Source organism: Ranitomeya variabilis, chromosome 8 (genome assembly GCF_051348905.1).
Source record: "Ranitomeya variabilis isolate aRanVar5 chromosome 8, aRanVar5.hap1, whole genome shotgun sequence".
Lineage (NCBI taxonomy): Eukaryota > Metazoa > Chordata > Amphibia > Anura > Dendrobatidae > Ranitomeya > Ranitomeya variabilis.
Window position 1 is genome coordinate 189297517 of NC_135239.1, and position 23134 is coordinate 189320650.

The 23134-nt window shown below is 42.1% G+C and overlaps 1 protein-coding gene across 2 annotated transcripts in view; it reads right to left on the minus strand.

Annotated features, from left to right (window-relative positions):
• The window catches only part of IL17RD (interleukin 17 receptor D), a 77871-nt gene extending 75049 nt beyond the window's left edge, over nt 1-2822 (minus strand). For both annotated transcript variants that reach the window (XM_077278546.1, XM_077278547.1), the window contains exon 1: nt 2486-2822. In XM_077278546.1, the coding sequence (XP_077134661.1) occupies nt 2486-2608 (123 nt within the window). In that variant the 5' untranslated portion in view covers nt 2609-2822. The remainder of the gene's footprint in view (nt 1-2485) is intronic.
• Between the last annotated feature and the right edge of the window lie 20312 nt (nt 2823-23134).

Below are 23134 nucleotides of genomic sequence, written 5' to 3' on the forward strand. Positions count from 1 at the left end.
GCGGTCTGACCACCGGAATCCGCATGCAGAAAGGAATTTTTACCACCATTGTGGTGCAGTCAGACCAAGCATAAATCGGGCCGGGATCGGGACACAGTGCTCGGACTGGCCGGCGGCTCTCCCAACAGAAGTGTGACAGATGCATAGAAATACATGAAGCGGTCACGCTCGGTGGGTAGAGACACCGGCCAGTCCGAGCACTGTGTTCCGCTCTCGGCCTGAATTATATGGCTATCTGACTGTTTCCTTAGAATGGCGTGGCAGTGCACGTGCTCGACAGCTGCTCCATTCATTACCTATGGGGCACCTCATCGTTGTATTTGGTTTTTTCCAGCTGCCACACTGAAAATGAATGGACAAAAAATGTGCCCTGTCGGTGGCTACAAATTCCCCAATCTGCTGATCAGTGGGGGTCCCAGCGGTCTTTCGGTCCGACTCGGACCCACACTGATCAGCAAGTTATCACCTATCCTGTAGATCGGTAATAGAACGGTTGTCTGGTGAAAACAAGCTAATGTCCATTTACACAGGTCAACGGGTTGAATGACCGTTTTCATTCCCAATCATTGGCACATATAAACATGGCGCCCTATGAAATGAAGTGGTGAGTTATCCTTGGAGCAGGTATCTTACACAGGCATCTGTATGGTGACGATAATCACTTTATTTGCACACACTGCTGAATTATGGATCCATGTTATACCCAGCAAACTGCAACAGCACCGAAGGTTGGCACTCCATTATTTCTTATGGCATTAATACTGCGAAACACACAGAGTGCACACCGACACTGCACCTTCCTATATACAGGGCCACCTGTTTTTTTTCTTAACAATGGGTTATCCATCTACCAAAGGATCCCATGGGGAAAAAAAATACTACATATGATGCAGTATATTACTTTTTTTTTTTTTTTTTTTTACAGTAGGACCTTTTACTGGACAGCTGCCATCCGGGCTGTCCTCACTGTCGGATACATAACCTGAGAAAATATACACCCAACAGTAGCTGAAAACGTTGTGTGCACTTAGTCTTAGTACACAAATGTCATCTACAAGTGCAGCTTGATGCCAAATTCACAAATAACCCTCCATACAAAATGATGGTTTTGCATATAAATTCAATAAAAGTTTTTATGTTGTATTCAACCATTCATCCAATTCCGTTAAAAAAAAAATACAGAGGAGGAGCTGGACCTTAGTAATCAATCTCTGATCTGGATCCATTCATCACCTGATGATTCTGGTACAAAACGAACGACAAAGCCACAAGCACAGCAGCCACTATATTAGAACTCGCCCCATTATCCCGGAGCTGTCAAAATGTGGAAGTACAAAACTTGGAATCAATCCACAAGTAACTCTGACCCTGCTCCCTTCCATCACCACATACATTACACAGCAAAAACGTCAGTCACAACCAGTTACTCTCTAATTACCCATCTCTATACTGTACTGATACTTCACACCTACTAAACACAACAATACAAAGTTACACAACTAGAAATAAATTACTTTATATGTTCAAGGTTCACTTTTTTTTTTGCATTGCAGTTTGTGGGAAAGAACATGAAGTTTGAACCAAATCTGGACTTTATGCCAGATCACCTGCGGTCACGGATGCAAAACATATCTACATCGACTTCTATGGATTGTGGTGTCACATGTAAACATTTATGTATAATACTGCAGATAAATATAACACATAGTTATACATGTCATCTACTTTACACTACTTATGCCCTGGGTATCACCGGTGTTCCCCTGTGAGCGCCTTTAAACATACATCGCTAATGATATAGGCTACAATTAGCAGAATGGAGACAATACTATAATATATATATATATATATATATATATATATATATATATATATATATATATATACACACACACATATATACATACACATACATACACACATTACAGTATGAATTATATATCACACATACATAACAGTGTACACAGTATATATCATACATATAATATACACGTAATACTCTATATACCATATATGTATATACACACCATATATAGTATATACATGCACATAACAGTACCCTATCATAATATATATATATATATATATATATATATATATACATACACACACACACACATACATGCATGAACATACACACATATATTACGCACACACACACAAAAGTATGCCATATAATATACATACCATACACATACATACACATAATACAGTATATACCTGCACATAACAGTGCACCATATATGTACAGAATACATTATATACCATATATGTACATAGATACACACACACACATTATATATAGTATACACTGCTGTAGTAAGTAGACACCAGCAGGCACTATCACCCACACAGCTCCTGTACTACAATGCCCATCATCTGCCCCGGGATCCGGTCCTATACACACACTGGGAAAACTTTACAAGTCCGGACAAAACTTTCAGCAAAGTTTTAGCGAAGTTTCTCCCAGCCGGAGAGCACTAACCTTTGGAGCACAGGCTTCCGCAGGAGGTCTCCGGAGCCCCCCGGTAGCCGCACAGCCCGGGCCCGGGTATATAGGTAAATTTAGAGATACCGCAAGGATGAGGAGCCGCAGACACGGAGCCATGGTCTGCTCTGCAGCCCAGGGGAGACTGGTCTGTGCTGTGCACTGCGCATGCGGTGTAGAGCCGTGCCGAGCTCCGCCCTCTGCTGGAGCAGAGCGCACACTGCAGCCGCACTGCTGTCAGTCAGTAGCCGCCTGTGTGAGGAGGAGACGCGGGTGTCATGGCAGCTCTGCCTCCCCTCATATGTGCAGGAGACTTCAGCTGCTCCAGTCTGACAGGGACGGTGTGGGCAGGCAGGACATAAAAGCATAGAAGGCTTAGGCTATGTCGTGTGGTAAAACTGTTGCACATTTTTCTGTACAACCAAGAGGGAATCCTGTTTTTCCAGAATGTTTTGGAGGAGTTTTTCTTTTTTCTGAAGTGTTTTTTGTTCTGTTTTGGTTTTTTTTATTTGCAGCTTTTAGGCTATGTTCACACGTTGCGGTTTTTGCCGCAGCCGTTTTCCATGCAGGGTACAGTACAATGTTACCCTATGGAAAACAAAAACCGCTGTGCCCACTTTCCTTTTTTCTGCTGGAAAATCCGCGCGGATTTTCTGCGGAAAAAAAGAAGTACCATGTCAATTCTTTCTGCGGATTCCGCAGCGGGTTTCCACCAGCACCAATAGGAAAGTGCTGTTGAAAACCCGCAGAGGAATCCGCAGAAGAAACCGCGGTTTTGCACTGCGGTTTTTCCAAATCCGCACCTGAAAAATCCGCAGCAAAAAAAGGAACGTGTGAACAAGCCCTTAGATTTGACAATTAAATCAGTGAGTTCAGGAAAAAATACTCAAAAAAACCCCCCTCATAAACAGCAAGCTGGAATCCCCATAGAAATAAATAGCACAAGTTTTATAAGAAGTTTCAGGAGGATTAGTTGCAGCAAATCTGCTTAGTAAAAAATCTCTAAAAACTCCTCATGAACATTGTTACAGGCCACAGACTGTGGATTTTTTTTTTTGAGGATTTTTTTTTTAGCTGAAAAGCTCCAAAAACAGCCAAGAAACAAAACAACAACAAAAAAACGCTTCAAAAACACTTCGGGGTCTCCTTTTGTTCATTTCATTTTGCTGGAGCTTATTAGACGTTTTTTTTCTGGAACAAATAAATAACTCTACCTGAACACAGCCTCGGGCCATATTATTCCTTTTTTTTTTCACTTTTACAAGATATTGTGGCTGGAAATAGGGATGTTTATGTCATATTATTAGGCCTGGGTCACATGGGCGATGATTAATGCGAGAGAATTGGGCTGAGTGTGATCCGATTCTCTCCCGTGCAGAGAAGAAAAACTTAATTTCTCCATCTTCTCCATTGTCTGAGTCCGCAGACTGCACTTGGAAGACATCCGAGTGCAGTCCGATGCTTCACATGCACCCATAGTCTTGTGATCTGTATTCCCGTGATGAGAATCGACATAAGTAAAAAATATCAGCTCTGCACTGCCCCAATAGTATAACATTGGGCCAAGTGCTGTCCGATAAATCATCGCATAGCACTCAGCACTTTTTGTTATTCTGCACCCCATATGCTTCATTGCCACCAAGTTACAAGGTGGAGCATACAATAGCAAATATTTTATTATTGCTCCTTCGGACATCAGTGATTTTTTTTTTGCATGTAAAACAAAATCAGTTTTGAATTTTGGATCAGATTTCCATCAGTATTTATAAGACAAAACCAGAAAAGGAACAATCAGAGGAAACGTATAATAGAAACATGTCACCACTTCTGCATTTATCACCCACTCCTGGCTTTGGCTTGCAAATACCAATGTAAAATACTGAAGGTGTGAACGAGGCCTCATAGGGAAAACTGAAAGGTCAGACTTTACAGCATCTGTCATAGGTGAAGTTTTACACCTACGCCCCTGGGATCATTGTTAGGATCCTCAGCTTCTGTTTTGTCTCAGTGTCTACAATCCATACGCATGTAAATAAATGGTGTTTAGGGAAAAAACACCCCGAGGAACAGCTCAGGAATTCCCTGCTGAGATATTTGCTGAGGCTCTTCCTGCCAGGGGTGAGATTTCCTCTCCTTATTCAGGGCTGACAATAGGATCTCCAGCCCTCAGTGCTTGTCACACTGCCCGCTTCCTCCTGGAACCTTCTCTCCAAGTATTAAGTATTTGTTTCCTTGGGGCAATTCTGTCTTCACACAAACCCTGAACTAGTAAATAGCATCAATTCACCGCTTTTTTTTTTATTTTGGAGACATCATGTAGTCACTGAGGATAACTTATATCAAATATATAAAATCTGGTCTTTGTTTTAACCCATAAGAAAAGTTACTGATGTCTGAATGAGGCCTAAGATCAGACTTACAAGTCTTCCTGACATTTGCTTTATATTTTGGTGCAGGACATGGTAGCATCAAATACTGTTCCATCTTCAACAAGGTGGAAACCATCAACAAGTAGTACGGCACTTGCTGACAGGTCTACGCACTACAGGAAATATCAAATTCCACTGATGCCAGTGCTGGGAAGTAATCACTGGCTTATTGTTCCTGCCTTTATACAGGTCCTTCTCAAAAAATTAGCATATAGTGTTAAATTTCATTATTTACCATAATGTAATGATTACAATTAAACTTTCATATATTATAGATTCATTATCCACCAACTGAAATTTGTCAGGTCTTTTATTGTTTTAATACTGATGATTTTGGCATACAACTCCTGATAACCCAAAAAACCTGTCTCAATAAATTAGCATATCAAGAAAAGGTTCTCTAAATGACCTATTACCCTAATCTTCTGAATCAACTAATTAACTCTAAACACATGCAAAATATACCTGAGGCTTTTAAAAACTCCCTGCCTGGTTCATTACTCAAAACCCCCATCATGGGTAAGACTAGCGACCTGACAGATGTCAAGAAGGCCATCATTGACACCCTCAAGCAAGAGGGTAAGACCCAGAAAGACATTTCTCAACAAATAGGCTGTTCCCAGAGTGCTGTATCAAGGCACCTCAATGGTAAGTCTGTTGGAAGGAAACAATGTGGCAGAAAACGCTGTACAACGAGAAGAGGTGACCGGACCCTGAGGAAGATTGTGGAGAAGGACCGATTCCAGACCTTGGGGAACCTGAGGAAGCAGTGGACTGAGTCTGGTGTGGAAACATCCAGAGCCACCGTGCACAGGCGTGTGCAGGAAATGGGCTACAGGTGCCGCATTCCCCAGGTAAAGCCACTTTTGAACCATAAACAGCGGCAGAAGCGCCTGACCTGGGCTACAGAGAAGCAGCACTGGACTGTTGCTAAGTGGTCCCAAGTACTTTTTTCTGATGAAAGCAAATTTTGCATGTCATTCGGAAATCAAGGTGCCAGAGTCTGGAGGAAGACTGGGGAGAAGGAAATGCCAAAATGCCTGAAGTCCAGTGTCAAGTACCCACAGTCAGTGATGGTGTGGGGTGCCATGTCAGCTGCTGGTGTTGGTCCACTGTGTTTCATCAAGGGCAGGGTCAATGCAGCTAGCTATCAGGAGATTTTGGAGCACTTCATGCTTCCATCGGCTGAAATGCTTTATGGAGATGAAGATTTCATTTTTCAGCACGACCTGGCACCTGCTCACAGTGCCAAAACCACTGGTAAATGGTTTACTGACCATGGTATTACTGTGCTCAATTGGCCTGCCAACTCTCCTGACCTGAACCCCATAGAGAATCTGTGGGATATTGTGAAGAGAAAGTTGAGAGACGCAAGACCCAACACTCTGGATGAGCTTAAGGCCGCTATTGAAGCATCCTGGGCCTCCATAACATCTCAGCAGTGTCACAGGCTGATTGCCTCCATGCCACGCCGCATTGAAGCAGTCATTTCTGCCAAAGGATTCCCGACCAAGTATTGAGTGCATAACTGAACATTATTATTTGATGTTTTTTTTGTTTGTTATTAAAAAACACTTTTATTTGATTGGCCGGGTGAAATATGCTAATTTATTGAGACAGGTTTTTTGGGTTATCAGGAGTTGTAGGCCAAAATCATCAGTATTAAAACAATAAAAGACCTGACAAATTTCAGTTGGTGGATAATGAAGCTATAATATATGAAAGTTTAATTGTAATCATTACATTATGGTAAATAATAAAATTTAACACTATATGCTAATTTTTTGAGAAGGACCTGTATGTGAGAACATTGTAATCAGAGCATGTTAGGATCCATATTATAGGGTGACTATAACACGGGGCCATTTAAACGGAATGTGCTACCAAAAAGTGAACAATTGTTTAAACCAAGTTTTTCTGTTAAATGCATTAAATATATATATATTTTTAAATGTTTGATAATGCTAATACTGATTCCCAATCTAATAGTTTGTGTGGAAGTGACGTCTAAGCTGGGAAAAGGTTCCTGTACAGGGAGGAAGAGGAGGGGAGTTGTGACATCACTTATTATGAATGAGGGCTCATCTGTATTTTTCTACTCCAGAGGTGTTACCTTTTATTGTAATCTTGTCAGCGATGATAATGAGACTGCTGCAAAGTCATCTGTACAGAACAGGAACTCTGGCCCCGATTCATCACGGGCCGCATTTACGCCAAAAAAAAATGGCGTAAAAAGCTTTGAAAAGTTCCAAAATTTTTGGTCAATGCAAGGCGACTTTAGGCTTTGTCACGGCATTTTCATCCATTTTTGACAAAGTCGTCAGGGTGTGGTGACTCCTGCTTATCAAATTCATGACACGTGTCGGTGCTTCTTATGCCACTTCATGCCATGCCTGGTTCATTAAGAGGCACCTCCATCTCTCCCTGTCAACAAGACCGTTGTGAAAAATGCTGGTCTTGATGAATCAGGACCTCTGATTCCAGTATAATAATAATAATAATAATAAACTTTATATAGCGCCAACATATTCTGAAGCACTTTACAATCTAGTGGCCATTAAGAGAATTGTAAGACTTCTGTGTGTATATATCGTGTATACGTATGTATGTATGTATATACAGTATGTATATGTGTATATATATATACACATACTGTACATATACAAGTGCTTCTCACTAAATTAGAATATAATCAAAAAGTTAATTTATTTCATATATTAGATAGTCATTATAAACAGAGTGATCTATTTCAAGTGTTTATTTCTGTTAATGTTGATGATTATGGCTTACAGCCAATAAAAACCCAAAAGTCATTATCTCAGTAAATCAGAATACTTTATAACACCAGCTTGAAAAATGATTTTAAAATCTGAAATGTTGGCCTACTAAAATGTGTGTTCAGTAAATGCACTCAGTACTTGGTTGGGCTCCTTTTGCATCAATTGCTGCATCAATGCGGTGTGGCATGGAGGCGATCAGCCTGTGGCACTGCTGAGGGGTTATGGAAGCCCAGGTTGCTTTGATAGCAGCCTTCAGCTCGTCTGCATTGTTGGGTCTGGTGTCTCATCTTCCTCTTGACAATACCCTATAGATTCTCTATGGGGTTATATAAGGCATGTTAGCTGCCAATCAAGCACAGTGATACTGTTGTTTGTAAACCAGGTATTGGTACTTTTGGCAGTGTGGACAGGGGCCAAGTCCTGCTGGAGAATGAAATTTCCGTCTCCAAAAAGCTTGTCGGCAGAGGGAAGCATGAAGTGCTCTAAAATTTCCTGGTAGACGGCTGCACTGACTTTGGTCTTGATAAGACACAGTGGACCTACACCAGCAGATGATATGGCTCCCCAAACCATCACTGATTGTGGAAACTTCACACTAGACCTCCAGCAGCTTGGATTGTGGCCTCTCCACTCTTCCTCCAGACTCTGGGACCTTGATTTCCAAATGAAATGCAAAATGTACTTACATCTGAAAACAACACCTTGGACCACTGAGCAACAGTCCAGTTCTTTTTCTCCTTGGCCCAGGTAAGACGCTTCTGGCGTTGTCTATTGGTCACGAGTGGCTGACACAAGGAATGTGACACTTATAGCCAGGGCCGGTCTGGCAATCTGGCAATTCTAGCAAATGCCATAAGGGCCTGTCTGGTCATGGGCTGCCTTGTCTGCTACATTGTTAACAGAATCGGTGTTCTCAAGACATCCATACTGTTAAGAGGTGTGATGGAGCACAAAGTTGCTGACTCCGCCACTTACCCCAGCAGGCCACAGGTATCATTAGAAATATTGGTCTTGTAGAAAATTTTCCTTTCCTCCATCCAGGGTAATATCTAATATATAAAGCTGAATGTGTGTGTGTGTGTATGTATGTATGTATGTGTGTATGTCCGGGATTGGCATCTGAACCGTAGCAGCTACAGCCACAAAATTTTGCACAGTCACACGTCTGGACCCCGAGAGCGTCATAGGCTATGTTGTGAGGTGAAATTTTAACCCCGCGCTTTCCAATTCACCAAACAATTTTGCCCCTATCTACATAATGGGGAAAAAGTGAAAGGAAAAGTGTTGGAGGCGTCGCAGCTACAGGCACAAAATTTTGCACAGTCACACGTCTGGACCCTGAGAGCGTCAAAGCTATATTGTGAGGTGAAATTTTAACCCCGCGCTTTCCAATTCACCAAACAATTTTGCCCCTATCTACATAATGGGGAAAAAATGAAAGGAAAAGTGTTGGAGGCAAATTAACAGCTGCCAGATGTGAACAAGGGGGACTTAAAGAATGACAGCGATGGCACCAAAGAGTATATACTGTACAGTTGCTAAGGTGGGGCCCCAACATGGGATAATCACACCACCACGGGGATATGAACACACACACAAAATGCGCCACACACTACCACGTGCTCGAACACATATACCACCCTCAGTGCACATTTCACCACACATACACCAACCTCGCCACATAAAAGTAGAAACACAAAAGTCGCCGCTCAAAACTCGCCACGCGCAAAACTCTCCACATGCAAAACTCGCCACACGTGCAAAACTCGCCACACGCAAAACTTGCACACGCAGAAAAATTGCCACACGCAGAAAAATTGCCACATGCACAAAAGTTGCAACACATGCAAAAGTTGCCTCACACAAAACTTGCACATACTCAAAAGGCACCACACATAAAACTCGCCACGCGCAAAACTCGCCATGCGCAAAACTTGCTGCACACAACTTGCTACACTAACCTGTCACATGCAACTCGACACACAAAAAGTTGCTACACGCATGTCGCCACACAAAACTCATCTCACAAAAGTCCCTACATGCATGTCGCCACACGCAACTCAACACACACAACTTGACACACGAAACTCGCCCTAAAACACACACAAGTCTGGTATCCTTCAAAAATAAAAATCTGATTAATAAGCAGACAAACTACAAGAGCAACAAATGTACCATATAGGAATCCGGCAGCTGTCAGTCACATGACCAGTCTATTATGTGTATGTGTGAGCTAATATATACTGCCAGGGGGTGGGCTTACTGTTGGCTGGGGATTTATCAGGCTGCCATTTTAGCTTACAAATACTGAGGTAAAAATACTGACCAAATAACGTGTGAACGAGGGCTAATACAGGAGGAGATGACATACAGCTATATACTATATACAGGAGATGACACACAGGTATATACTATTTACAGGGGAGATGACACACAGGTATATACTATATACAGGAGGAGATGACACACAGATATATACTATATACAGGAGAGATGACACACAGGTATATACTATATAGAGGAGGAGATGACATACAGGTACATACTACATACAGGAGGAGATGACATACAGGTATATACTATATACAGGAGGAGATGACACACAGGTATATACTATATACAGGAGCAGATTACCTACAGGTATATAGTATATACAGGAGGAGATGACACAGGTATATGCTATGTATAGGAGGAGATGACATACAGGTATATACTATATACAGGAGATGACACACAGATATATACTATATATAGGTGAGATGACACACAGGTATATACTATATACAGGAGATTACATACAGGTATATCTAATATATAAAGCTGAATGTGTGTATGTATGTATGTGTGTATGTCCGGGATTGGCATCTGTACCGTCGCAGCTACAGCCACAAAATTTTGCACAGTCACACGTCTGGACCCCGAGAGCGTCATAGGCTATGTTGTGAGGTGAAATTTTAACCCCGCGCGTTCCAATTCACCAAACAATTTTGCTCCTATCTACATAATGGGGAAAAAGTGAAGGGAAAAGTGTTGGAGGAAAATTGACAGCTGCCAGATGTGAACAATGAGGACTTAAAGAATGAGAGCGATGGCGACAAAGAGTATATACCGTACAGTTGCTAAGGTGGGGCCCCGACATGGGATACTCACCACACACGGGGATATGAACACAAACACAAAATGCGCCACACACTACCACGTGCTTGAACACATATACCACCCTCAGCACACATTTCACCACACACACACACCAACCTCGCCACATAAAAGTCGAAACACAAAAGTCACCACTCAAAACTCGCTACATTCAAAACTCGCCATATGCAAAACTAGGCTCACGCAAAACTCGCCACACGTGCAAAACTCACCTCATGGAAAACTCACCTCATGCAAAACTTGCACACACAGAAAAATTGCCACATGTACAAAAGTTGCACCACATGCAAAAGTTGCCTCACACAAAACTTGCACATACTCAAAATGCACCACACATAAAACTCGCCATGCGCAAAACTCGCCATGCACAAATCTTGCTGCACACAACTTGCTACACTAACCTGTCACATGCAACTCAACACACAAAATGTTGCTACACGCATGTCGCCACACAAAACTCATCTCACAAAAGTCGCTACATGCATGTCGCCACACGCAACTCAACACACACAACTTGACACATAAAACTCGCCCTAAAACACACACAAGTCTGGTATTGTCCTTCAAAAATAAAAATCTGATTAATAAGCAAACTACAAGAGCAACAAATGTACCATATAGGAAATACGGCAGCTGTCAGTCACATGACCTGTCTATTATGTGTATGTGTGAGCTAATATATACTGCCAGGGGGGAGGGCTTCCTGTTGGCTGGGGATTTATCAGGCTGCCAATAGCAACCAATCACAGCTCAGCTTCTATTTTGCTACAGTTAATTAACCTGAGCTCTGATTGGTTAATATAGGCAACAAAGACATTCTCAGTATAACAAAGCTAATATATGTTGTGAAATGCTTCTATTTGCTTAGTTTTTGCCTTTTAATAATTACATTTCTATCTATTTGTTTTGTGGTTTTTGTGTGCAGAATAAATTTTTGTTAACACATTCTATTTTGCTAACAGCAGTCATTAACCCGGGCGAAGCCGGGTAGTACAGCTAGTTAGTAATATATCCCATTTGGTGATTGGGTACAGGGACAACATGGGTCTGTGTGATTTCAAATGCCAGGACTGAATTTCAGCCAAAGTCTGTACCTTCTTGTAGCCCATGTCCTGGATACATCTGTGTGTGGTGGCTCTTGAAGCAATGACTCCAGCAGCAGTCCACTCCTTGTGAATCTCCCCTAAATTTTTGAATGGCCTTTTCTTAACAATCCTTTCAAGGCTGCGGTTATCCCAGTTGCTTGTGCACCTTTTTCTACCACACTTTTTCCGTCCACTCAACCTTCCATTAACCCCTTCCTGACGTCGGACAGGATAGTACGTCCGACGTCAGGTCCCCTGCTTTGATGCAGGGCTCCGCGGTGAGCCCGCATCAAAGCCGGGACATGTCAGCTGTTTTGAACAGCTGACATGTGCCTGCAATAGCGGCGGGTGAAATCGCGATTCACCCGCCGCTATTAACTAGTTAAATGCCGCTGTCTGCGTTTGACAGCGGCATTTAACTAAATGCCGCTGTCAAACGCAGACAGCGGCATTTAACTACCGCATCCGGCCGGGCGGCCGGAAATGACGTCATCGCCGACCCCCGTCACATGATCGTGGGTCGGCGATGCTTCAGTATTGTAACCATAGAGGTCCTTGCCTTGAGACCTCTATGGTTACTGATCGCCGGTAGCTGTGAGCGCCACCCTGTGGTCGGCGCTCACAGCACACCTGATTTTCTGCTGCATAGCAGCGATCTGATGATCGCTGTTATGTAGCAGAGCCGATCGTGCTGTGCCTGCTTCTAGCCTCCCATGGAGGCTATTGAAGCATGGCAAAAGTTTAAAAAAAAAGTTTAAAAAAATGTGAAAAAAATAAAAAAAACATAAAAGTTTAAATCACCCCCCTTTCGCCCCAATCAAAATAAATCAATAAAAAAAAAATCAAACCTACACATATTTGGTATCGCCGTGTTCAGAATCGCCCGATCTATCAATAAAAAAAAGCATTAACCTGATCGCTAAGCGGCGTAATGAGAAAAAAATCCGAAACCCCAGAATTACATTTTTTTGGTCGCCGTGACATTGCATTAAAATGCAATAACGGGCGATCAAAAGAACTTATCTGCACCAAAATGGTATCATTAAAAACGCCAGCTCGGCACGCAAAAAATAAGCCCTCAACCGACCCCAGATCATGAAAAATGGAGACGCTACGAGTATCGGAAAATCGCACAATTTTATTTTATTTTTATTTTTTTTAGCAACGTTTGGAATTTTTTTTCACCACTTAGGTAAAAAATAACCTAGTCATGTTAGGTGTCTATGAACTCATAATGACCTGGAGAATCATAATGGCAGGTCAGTTTTAGCATTTAGTGAACCTAGCAAAAAAGCCAAGCAAAAAACAAGTGTGGGATTGCACTTTTTTTGCAATTTCATCGCACTAGGAATTTTTTTCCCGTTTTGTAGTACACGACATGGTAAAACCAATGATGTCGTTCAAAAGTACAGCTTGTCCCGCAAAAAATAAGCCCTCACATGGCCAAATTGACAGAAAAATAAAAAAGTTATGGCTCTGGGAAGGAGGGGAGTGAAAAACGAATACGGAAAAACGGAAAATCCCAAGGTCATGAAGGGGTTAATATGCTTGGATACAGCACTCTGTGAACAGCCAGCTTCTTTAGCAATGACCTTTTGTGGCTTACCCTCCTTGTGGAGTGTGTCCATGACTGCCTTTTGGACATCTGTCAAGTCAGCAGTCTTCCCCATGATTGTGGAGCTACTGAAACAGACTAAAGGACCTTTTTAAACGCGTAGGAAGCCTTTGCAGGTGTTTTTTCTTATTTATTCTAATTTACTAAGATAATGACATGTGGGTTTTCATTGGCTGTAAGCCATAATCATCAACATTAACTGAAATAAACACTTGAAATAGATCACTCTGTAATGACTCTATATAATATATGAGTTTCATTTTTTGTATTTAAGACCTGAAATAAATGAACTTTTTGATTATATTCTAATTTAGCGAGAAGCACCTGTATATGTATATTATCATTATTATTATTTATTTATTTTTAAATAGTGGTATGGAAAATTAAAAAAATAAAAACCTACCTTTTCTGTTTATGATGACAATGCTAGCAATCTTACTAAATAAAAATGGAGAATCCATAGAGGATGAATAAAAATTATGTTTTGAATCTTTCTTTGGTCCTTTAATTTTTTGAGTTTTGTTATAATCATGTCACTTTTGTAGCAGCCCTTGATGTCCTGATTATTATTCAATACCAGGGCGCTCAGCTTTCTAGGCATTTTACCCTGGTCATCACACCATGACCGCTGAACAGACAGGACTTGGAGCAGTGAGAGCTGGAATTTATATTCTTGACTGATCAAGAGAAAGTAGTGCTGGTAGATCTAGAGCAGGGATGTGAAACTCAAATAGACAAAGGGACAAAATTAAAAGTTTGGACAATGTCGCGGGCCAACCTTGATATTTATTAAAAAAAAAAGTAAACAATTGCGGAAGTTTTTCCTTATTAAATATTACAATAAACTTTTCCATATGGAAACAAACTTAATGTGGCTGTCCCACAAGCAAAGTACATTCTAATTAATAGATCTTTGAATAAAATATTGGAATAATATAATATATTATGCAAGAGCATTAAAAAGCATATAGCTACATGGTCTAATTTAAATATGTAATAATAAATGATAAAAAACCTTGAACAATACAGATAAAGTATGACGCAAACAAAAGTGTCCCCCAAACACAGTATGACACCCCCACAGTGAATTTCTCTAAAGTACCCTCCAGTTGCACGGTATGATGACACTACTGTACCCTCCAATCCCCTCTCTGACAAGGAATGGTGACCCCATCACAGTATAAATCTCCAACTGTAAACCCCACACAGCACTCCATACAGTATAATGGCCACAAAACGTGCTCCATACAGTATAACGGGTCCCTTTATTACCTTCCATACAGTATAATGGCCCCACATACGGCTCCATTCAGTGTAATGGCCACAAAAAGTGTTCCATACAGTATAATGGCTTCACATAGTGCTCCATACATTATAATGGCCCCACATGGTGCTCCATACATTATAATGGCCCCACATAGTCCTCTATATGGTATAATGGCCCAACATGGTGCTCCATACATTATAATGGCCCAAAATGGTGCTCCATTCAGTATAATGAACCCTGGTCAATACAGGATAATAGCCACCACATGTTGCTCCATACACTATAATGTGCCCCACATAGTGCTCCATACAGTATAACGAGTCCCAAGTAGTGATCCATGTGGTATAATGTGCTCCATACGATATAATGGGCATCACAAAGTGCTCCATAAGGTATAATGGGCATCACATAGTGCTTCATATGTTATGTCCATAGAAAAGAAAGCGGATTGGCACATACCGCAATGTAAGCGTGAAACGATCGTCGTCTGTATTTGTGCAACTGTTTTATCTGCCTGCTGTTGGTATGATGATGTCACAATAAAGGATTTTGTTGCACTGGACGGTATGTGCCAATCCGCTTTCTTTTCTATGGACATACAGATTCTCTTTCTTTGGAAGTGGCACCCGTAATCCCTGGTGTGTGTGCAGCTTCATTAACCTGAGGTCATACAGCTGTGCCTTTGTCCTGCTTCTCTCCCATGTTATGCTCCATATGTTATAATGGGCACAAAATAGTGCTCCATATGCTATAATGGGGCCACATAGTGCTACTATATACAGTATAATGGCCCCACATATTGCTCCGTACAGTATAATGGCCTTACATAGTGCTCCATACAGTATAATGGCCCCACATAGTGATCCATACAGTATAGTGCTTCCCACATAGTCCTCCATATAGTATAATGGCCCCACAAAGTACTCCATACAGTATAATGGCCCCACATAGTGCTCCATACAGTATAATGGCCCCACATAGTGCTCCATACAGTATAATGGCCCCACATAGTCCTCCATACAGTATAATGGCCCCACATAGTGCTCCATACAGTATAATGGCCCCACATAGTGATCCATACAGTATAGTGCTTCCCACATAGTCTTCCATACAGTATAATAACCCCACATTGTGCACCATACAGTATAATGGCCCCACATAGTGCTCCATACAGTATAATGGCCCCACATAGTGCTCCATACTGTATAATGGCCCCACATAGTGCTCCATACAGTATAATGGCCCCACATAGTGCTCCATACAGTATAATAGGCATCACACATGCTCCATACGTTGTAATGGGCATGACATAGCATATTCATATTTCATATATTCCATTCATATTTCATATATTCCATGCAATCTGTTGTTCTTAAGCATGTAGACACAGAATATATGAAATATGAATAGCAATACTGCTCTGCATAATAAGAAAAAATAGAGACCACCTTGTCGTTGGTTGCTGGGCATGCATGAATTTGCCAATTTATGTGCTAAGTGTCTCAATTTCTTATTATTATCCAGAGCAGTATTCCTATTCCTATTTCATATATTCCATGTCTACATGCTTTAGCACAACAGAGTGCAACTTCCATTGTATATTGTATATGGAGGTGGCTGCTCCTACTATGCACCTGTTCACATTAGCTTGGAAGTGCCAGTCAGTTTTTGTTATTTATAATGCTGTACAGTGTCCTCTCTTTATAACTCGCTCTTCTTGCACCGTGAGCAGGTTGGGACATGTCCCGTGCGCTATTTACCCATGGGCTGGTGATAACATCGAGTATTACAAGGCATTGACCTCGAAACTATCTATACATTTCTTGCCGGTTACTTCCCTTCGCTGTCAATATTTGTCTACTGCTTGGTGTAATATTCTTATCCTTAAATCCTCACCTCCTTATTTAAGAGGATGTAGATGTCCTTACGGAGTCAGGCGTCTACTCTGTATTTGCTGTTCTTCAATCATACCTGTCACCTACCATAAGCGGCAAAATAATGGCACTAAATACAAGTCACTGGTGCTGTTTATTTATGGGACATTCCTTATGTAAATAAAGCTTAAAGGGGTTGTCCACCTTTGCGGACTATTTCTTTTCTTTTCTTTTTTTTTACGCAAATGCATGTACAGCATTTGGGGTTAAAACTAAAATAAAACTAGGTTTCATAGAAGTATTTTTGCATGTTTGCCTTCTATAGCCTCGGTGTTCTACGGTTTACTGCTGGTTGCAGAATGAGTTAACCAAGAATCCATCAGTGAGCCCATTATAAGATTGAATGATCTGAAAGTTTCCAACTTTTTTAATGTCTTTTTCTGAGCTCCTCTCAGCTGATTTATGATCACAGACCACATTCAAGTTAAATGCACAGCAAAACAAAGTCTGGAGAAGTTGAATGGTGCAATATTTGTTTTAAGACTCCATTGCAAAATTGATTTTAACCCCAAATACATGCATTTGATGTATAAATAAATAAATATATAAATATATATATATATATATATATATATATATATATATATATATATATATAATATTTATTTATTTAAATAGTAGTAATCTGGGGAGGAAATGGACAATGGCCGTAGGGCTCACGACCAATGGAACATATCTACTCTAAATATTCTTCACAGGTTATCTCAAATGAATATGACTGTGCTGCAGTACCAGACACAACCACAACACAATGTAGGGCGCTGTGCCTGATCAATCATAAAGGGGATGTGGCACTTGTTAAAGCACCACAGTTCCCTCATTGGCAGGTGGCGGATGGCAATGCTTTGACATCCGAGTGCCCACTGAAAACCTCATTGTCTGCCATGTTTGTACACCTATGAAGATGAAGCTCAGTCTGTGGCTGGGCTTCATAGGAGATCTATAAATTTACAATGCACTGTAATATTACAGTATTACAGCACATTGATCCCTGGTTTAAAAATGAATAAAATCTATCTATTTAATCGACTCTAAGGGGTACTTCCATCTGTTTGTCTGTCACGGAAATCCTGCGTCGCTGATTGGTCGCGGCCATCCGGCCATGACTAATCAGCGACAGGCACAGTCCAGCCGCGAATTCCCCTTCCCTACTGCCCTCCAGTCAGTACCCCCTCCCTACTGCCCTCCAGTCAGCGCCCCCATAGCGGTTTAGCACTCTGTTAAACGGACTGCGTTATACCGTGGCATAACGCGGTGTAACGCAGTTCGTTAACGCTGCTATTAACCCTGTGTGACCAACTTTTTACTAGTGATGCTGCCTATGCAGCATCAATAGTAAAAAGATCTAATGTTAAAAATAATTAAAAAAATAAAAAATCATTATTTTCTCAACTTCCGGCGTCTTTCCCGCTCCTCACGACGCTCCAGTCCCAAGAATCCATTGCGGCAATGACCGGAGATGACGTAGCAGTCTCGCGAGACAGCTACATCATCACGTGTTATTGCCGCAATGCATTACTGGGAACGGAGCATCGCGAGGAGCATCGCTAAAGGCCTGGGCTGAATCCGGGGGCCGCCGGAAGGTGAGTATATAACAATTTTTTATTTTAATTCTTTTTTTAACAGGGATATGGTGCCCACATTGCTATATACTACATGGGCTGTGTTATATATTGCGTGGCCTGTGTTATATACTGCGTGGGCTGTGTTATATACTACGTGGGCTGTGTTATATACTGCGTGGGCTGTGTTATATACTACGTGGCCTGTGTTATATACTGCGTGGGCTGCGTTATATACTACGTCTCTGTGCTATATACTATGTGGCTGGGCAATATACTACGTGGCTGTGTTATATACTACGTGGGCTGTGTTATATACTGCGTGGGCTGTGTTATATACTATGTGGGCTGTGTTATATACTACGTGGGCTGTGTTATATACTGCGTGGGCTGTGTTATATACTACGTGGCCTGTGTTATATACTGGGTGGGCTATGTTATATACTGCGTGGGCTGTGTTATATACTACGTCTCTGTGTTATATACTACGTGGCTGGGCAATATACTACGTGGCTGTGTTATATACTACGTGGCTGTGTTATATACTGCGTGGCTGTGTTGTATACTACATGGGCTGTGTTATATACTACGTGGGCTGTGTTATGTACTGCGTGGCTGTGTTGTATACTACGTGGGCTGTGTTATATACTACGTGGGCGGTGTTATATACTGCGTGGCTGTGTTGTATACTATGTGGGCTGTGTTATATACTAGGTGGGCTGTGTTATATACTGCGTGGCTGTGTTATATACTACGTGGGCTGTGTTATATACTATGTGGGCTGTGTTATATACTGCGTGGGCTGTGCTATATACTACTATACATATTCTAGAATACCCGATGCGTTAGAATCGGGCCACCATCTAGTAAAGACTATAAACACTTACGGTATATAGATTTTTCATGTGAAATAAAAAAAATAAAATAAAAAAAATCATTATTAGTAACTCTGCATGTGTAACTGTCCAAACTAATAAAATAGTATTTGTATCCCATACAGTAAACATTGGAAAGAAAAAAAAAATTATAGACGACAGAATTGCAGTTTTTACGTCATTTGGAAGAAAAAGATTTAAAAAGAAAAAATTAAATGATTATAAAATACATATCGTGCTGTAAAAAAAAACAATCCCTGATACCAACTGAAAAAGAAAAAGTTTTAGCATTTGGGAAGGCAAGGACCAAAAAAAAAGCCAAAATGAAGAGGAGCACTCCCCGAAGGTTCCTAGTAAATCTCATGATGGCATAATACATCCATATTTTGTTGTGGGGTTGTCCACCATTGGGGACAAAGTTTTTATTTTTTTTTAGTAGATGCATTCAATTAGGGCTAAAAAAAAAATAATTTCTGCAATTGGGTTCTATTAAAAAAAATTTGTCCTATTTGTCTTCTATAGCCTCTGTGTTGTGCTTGCTGCAGAATGAGTTAACTGAGAATCTGTCGGTGAGCCGCTATAACGGTCTGATGGAGAATTTGTACCTTTTATATCTTTTTTTCTGAGTTTCGCTCAGCTGATTTATGACCATAGACCACATCAAAGTTGAACATGCCTGGGAAAAAAAAGTGTAAACATTTTTTAATTAAACACAAAAATTCTCTTTTTTGTTGTTGCCCCAAATACATGTATTTAAATAATAAAATATGCCCCTGACAGTGGTAATTTAGCTAAATTTTAACGGTTGAGATACGACTTCAGCGTCAGTACCCCGTACAACAAGTAAGATAGCGATCCCAGAGACCCCCTAGAATGGGGTAACAGTATAAACAAAGGAATCTTTGCAGAATGGAAAGTATCAGCCCGGAATGCTTGTGTCACGCTGACCATGAAGTCATCAAATCAATAAGCAAATATTATCTCTTATTATGGAAAATATCCGTATCGGTTCAAGGTAAATTGAATTATTTCACAGGGAATTATGTAATAGCAGATTATGGAAGATAAACATAAAATACCATCTGGATTTGCTAAGTGGAGGCCACACAAGAAGTTCTCATTTCTCTCACCGTAAGCAAACAACTCAGATTTCAGTGCAAATAATATATTCAGAAACGAGCAGCTTAGGGAAGTGGCTACTGCACCTTCATGCACCTGTTCTGTGGCTGCACTATATCCCCAACCACACAGTTATTGAAGAGCCAGTGGTTGGTAAATGTTGCCCAAATATATAATCTGACAGTCTTGTATGGCTAGCAATAGTCAGCCCACTGAAATTCTTAAGTCATTGAGCGCCACCTGCAGGACATAACTGGTACTGTGCATCACTGTTCCCACAACCATATTTTTGGATCAAGTGCTGTCCGGACAAAACAGATCGCACTCTGACCAATGTCATTAAATGTGGCGATTTTTCTTTTTCACCGCATTGCATTTAGAGGAGCACTGAACAGCGAACAAGCCTCCTTACATTGGCATGCCAGAGCCGATATGTCAATCTCCAGAAGGAGAAACGTTACCCCTTAGACATCAGTCCAGAGCCTCTCACTTAGTCAGATCAGATCTCATACTTTGCACTGATGAGGGGCAATATCCCGAAACACCGTGTCTGCAAATTGAGATTGTAGTTTGGCTTTTATCCTAAGTCATATTGCAAGGCTCGTTAAAGGGTCAATATTGACTTGTAGGATCGCTGCTTCCAACAGGTGGCGCTATAGAGTTCAGGTCCTCTTCCTCTCTGAAGAGGTAATTTGCATATTTAGTTTTCCAGAGGAGCATTGCACACCAAATAAGCCTCCCTGTCTTGGCATGCCAGAGCCAGTATTTCAGTCTCCACAAGGAGAAAAGTTACTCTTTTTGAAACAATAAATTGCAACATGCACTATTTTTTTCTGTAAATTGGATGAGACAGGGTCATTTAAAGGGAAGGTGCCAACTAGAAAAAGATTTTCACCAATTGAAAAAATGTAAAGAATTAATGTTTACATTCTCTTAAAAAATATTATTATTAGTTTATAATTTAGTAAAATATAAAAAATAATTTTAAAAGGTTTGGCATTTCCACTTTTAAACACTAGGGGGAGCAGTTACTGAAATTTAACAAAAACCTAGTGTACAACTAGCTCACATTACTGCACTACAGTAATTATGGGCTGAATCTGCTGACATGTGCGTGACGTCACTCCTCTCCTCCCCTTCTGGGTGTTTGCTAAGGGAGAGAGGATGACATTTAGGAACACAGTGCGGAGCCATTTTGTTGGTGACTGCAAAGTTATACTGACAAGTAGAAAGTCACCGAGGATGGCAGGCTGCAACGATTCTGTTAGTTGGTGCAGCACGCTGTGTCATGCATCCAAGCAGGGGGAGGATTGCACTGGAGGGAGAGCAACCCATGGGGAGAGAGACATGCAGGGGGAGAGGAGTGCATAGGAGAGAGAGCGACCTATGGAGAGAGAGACATGCAGGGGGAGAAGAGTGCATAGGAGGGAGAGCGACCCAAGGGGAGAGAGACATGCAGGGGGGAGAGGAGTGCATAGGAGGGAGTGCGACCCATTAGGCGAGAGTCATGCAAGGGGGAAAGGAGTGCATAGGAGAGAGAGCGACCCATGGAGAGAGAGACATGCAGGGGGAGAAGAGTGCATAGGAGGGAGAATGATCCATGGGGAGAGAGACATGCAGGGGGGAGAGGAGTGCATAGAAGGGAGAGCGACCCATGGGGAGAGAGACATGCAGGGGGGAGCGGAGTGCATAGGAGGGAGAGCGACCCAAGGGGAGAGAGACATGCAGGAGAGAGGAATGCATAGGAGGGAGAGCGACCCATGGGGAAAGAGACATGGAGAGGGAAGAGGAGTGCATAGGAGGGAGAGTGACCCATGGGGAGAGAGACATGCAGGGGGGAGAGGAGTGCATAGGAGGGAGATCGACCCATGGATAGAGAGACATGCAGGGGGGAGCAGAGTGCATATGAGGGAGAGTGACCCAAGGGGAGAGAGACATGCAGGGGGAGAGGGGTGCGTAGGAGGGAGAGCAACTCATGGGGAGAGAGTCATGCAAGGGGGAAAGGAGTGCATAAGGAGAGCGACCCATGGGGAGAGAGGAGTGCAAAGGAGGAAGCGCGACCCATGGGGAGAGAGACATGGAGAGGGGAGAGGCGTGCATAGGAGGGAGAGTGACCCTTGGGGAGAGACATGCAGGAGGGAAAGGAGTGCATAGGAGGGAGAGCGACCCATGGGGAGAGAGACATGGAGAGTGGAGAGACGTGCATAGGAGGGAGAGTGACCCTTGGGGAGAGACATGCAGGAGGGAGAGGAGTGCATAGGAGGGAGAGCGACCCATGGGGAGAGAGACAAGCAGAGGGGAGAGGAGTGCATAGAAGGGAGAGCGACCCATGGGGAGAGACATGCAGGAGAGAGAGGAGTGCATAGGAGGGAGAGCGACCCATGGGGAGAGAGACATGCAGGGTGGGAGAGGAGTGCATAGGAGGGAGAGTGACCCATGGGGAGAGAGATATGCAGGGGGGAGAGGAGTGCATAGGAGGGAGAGCGACCCATGGGGAGAGAGACATGCAGGGTGGGAGAGGAGTGCATAGGAGGGAGAGTGACCCATGGGGAGAGAGACATGCGGAGGGAGAGGAGTGCATAGGAGGGAGAGCGACCCATGGGGAGAGAGATATGCAGGGGGGAGAGGAGTGCATAGGAAGAAGAGCGACCCTCTCCCTCTGTGGGTGCACAAGAAAAATTGAATGCCATACAGAGCCACAGTATAGCATTCTATTTTTTTAAGGCTATATTGTAATTTCGTAACATAGGAAACTGTAAATCATCTTGGAAATTATTAATAGCTGCTGCTGTGAAAAAAAAACAAAAAACGCATTGAACACGGA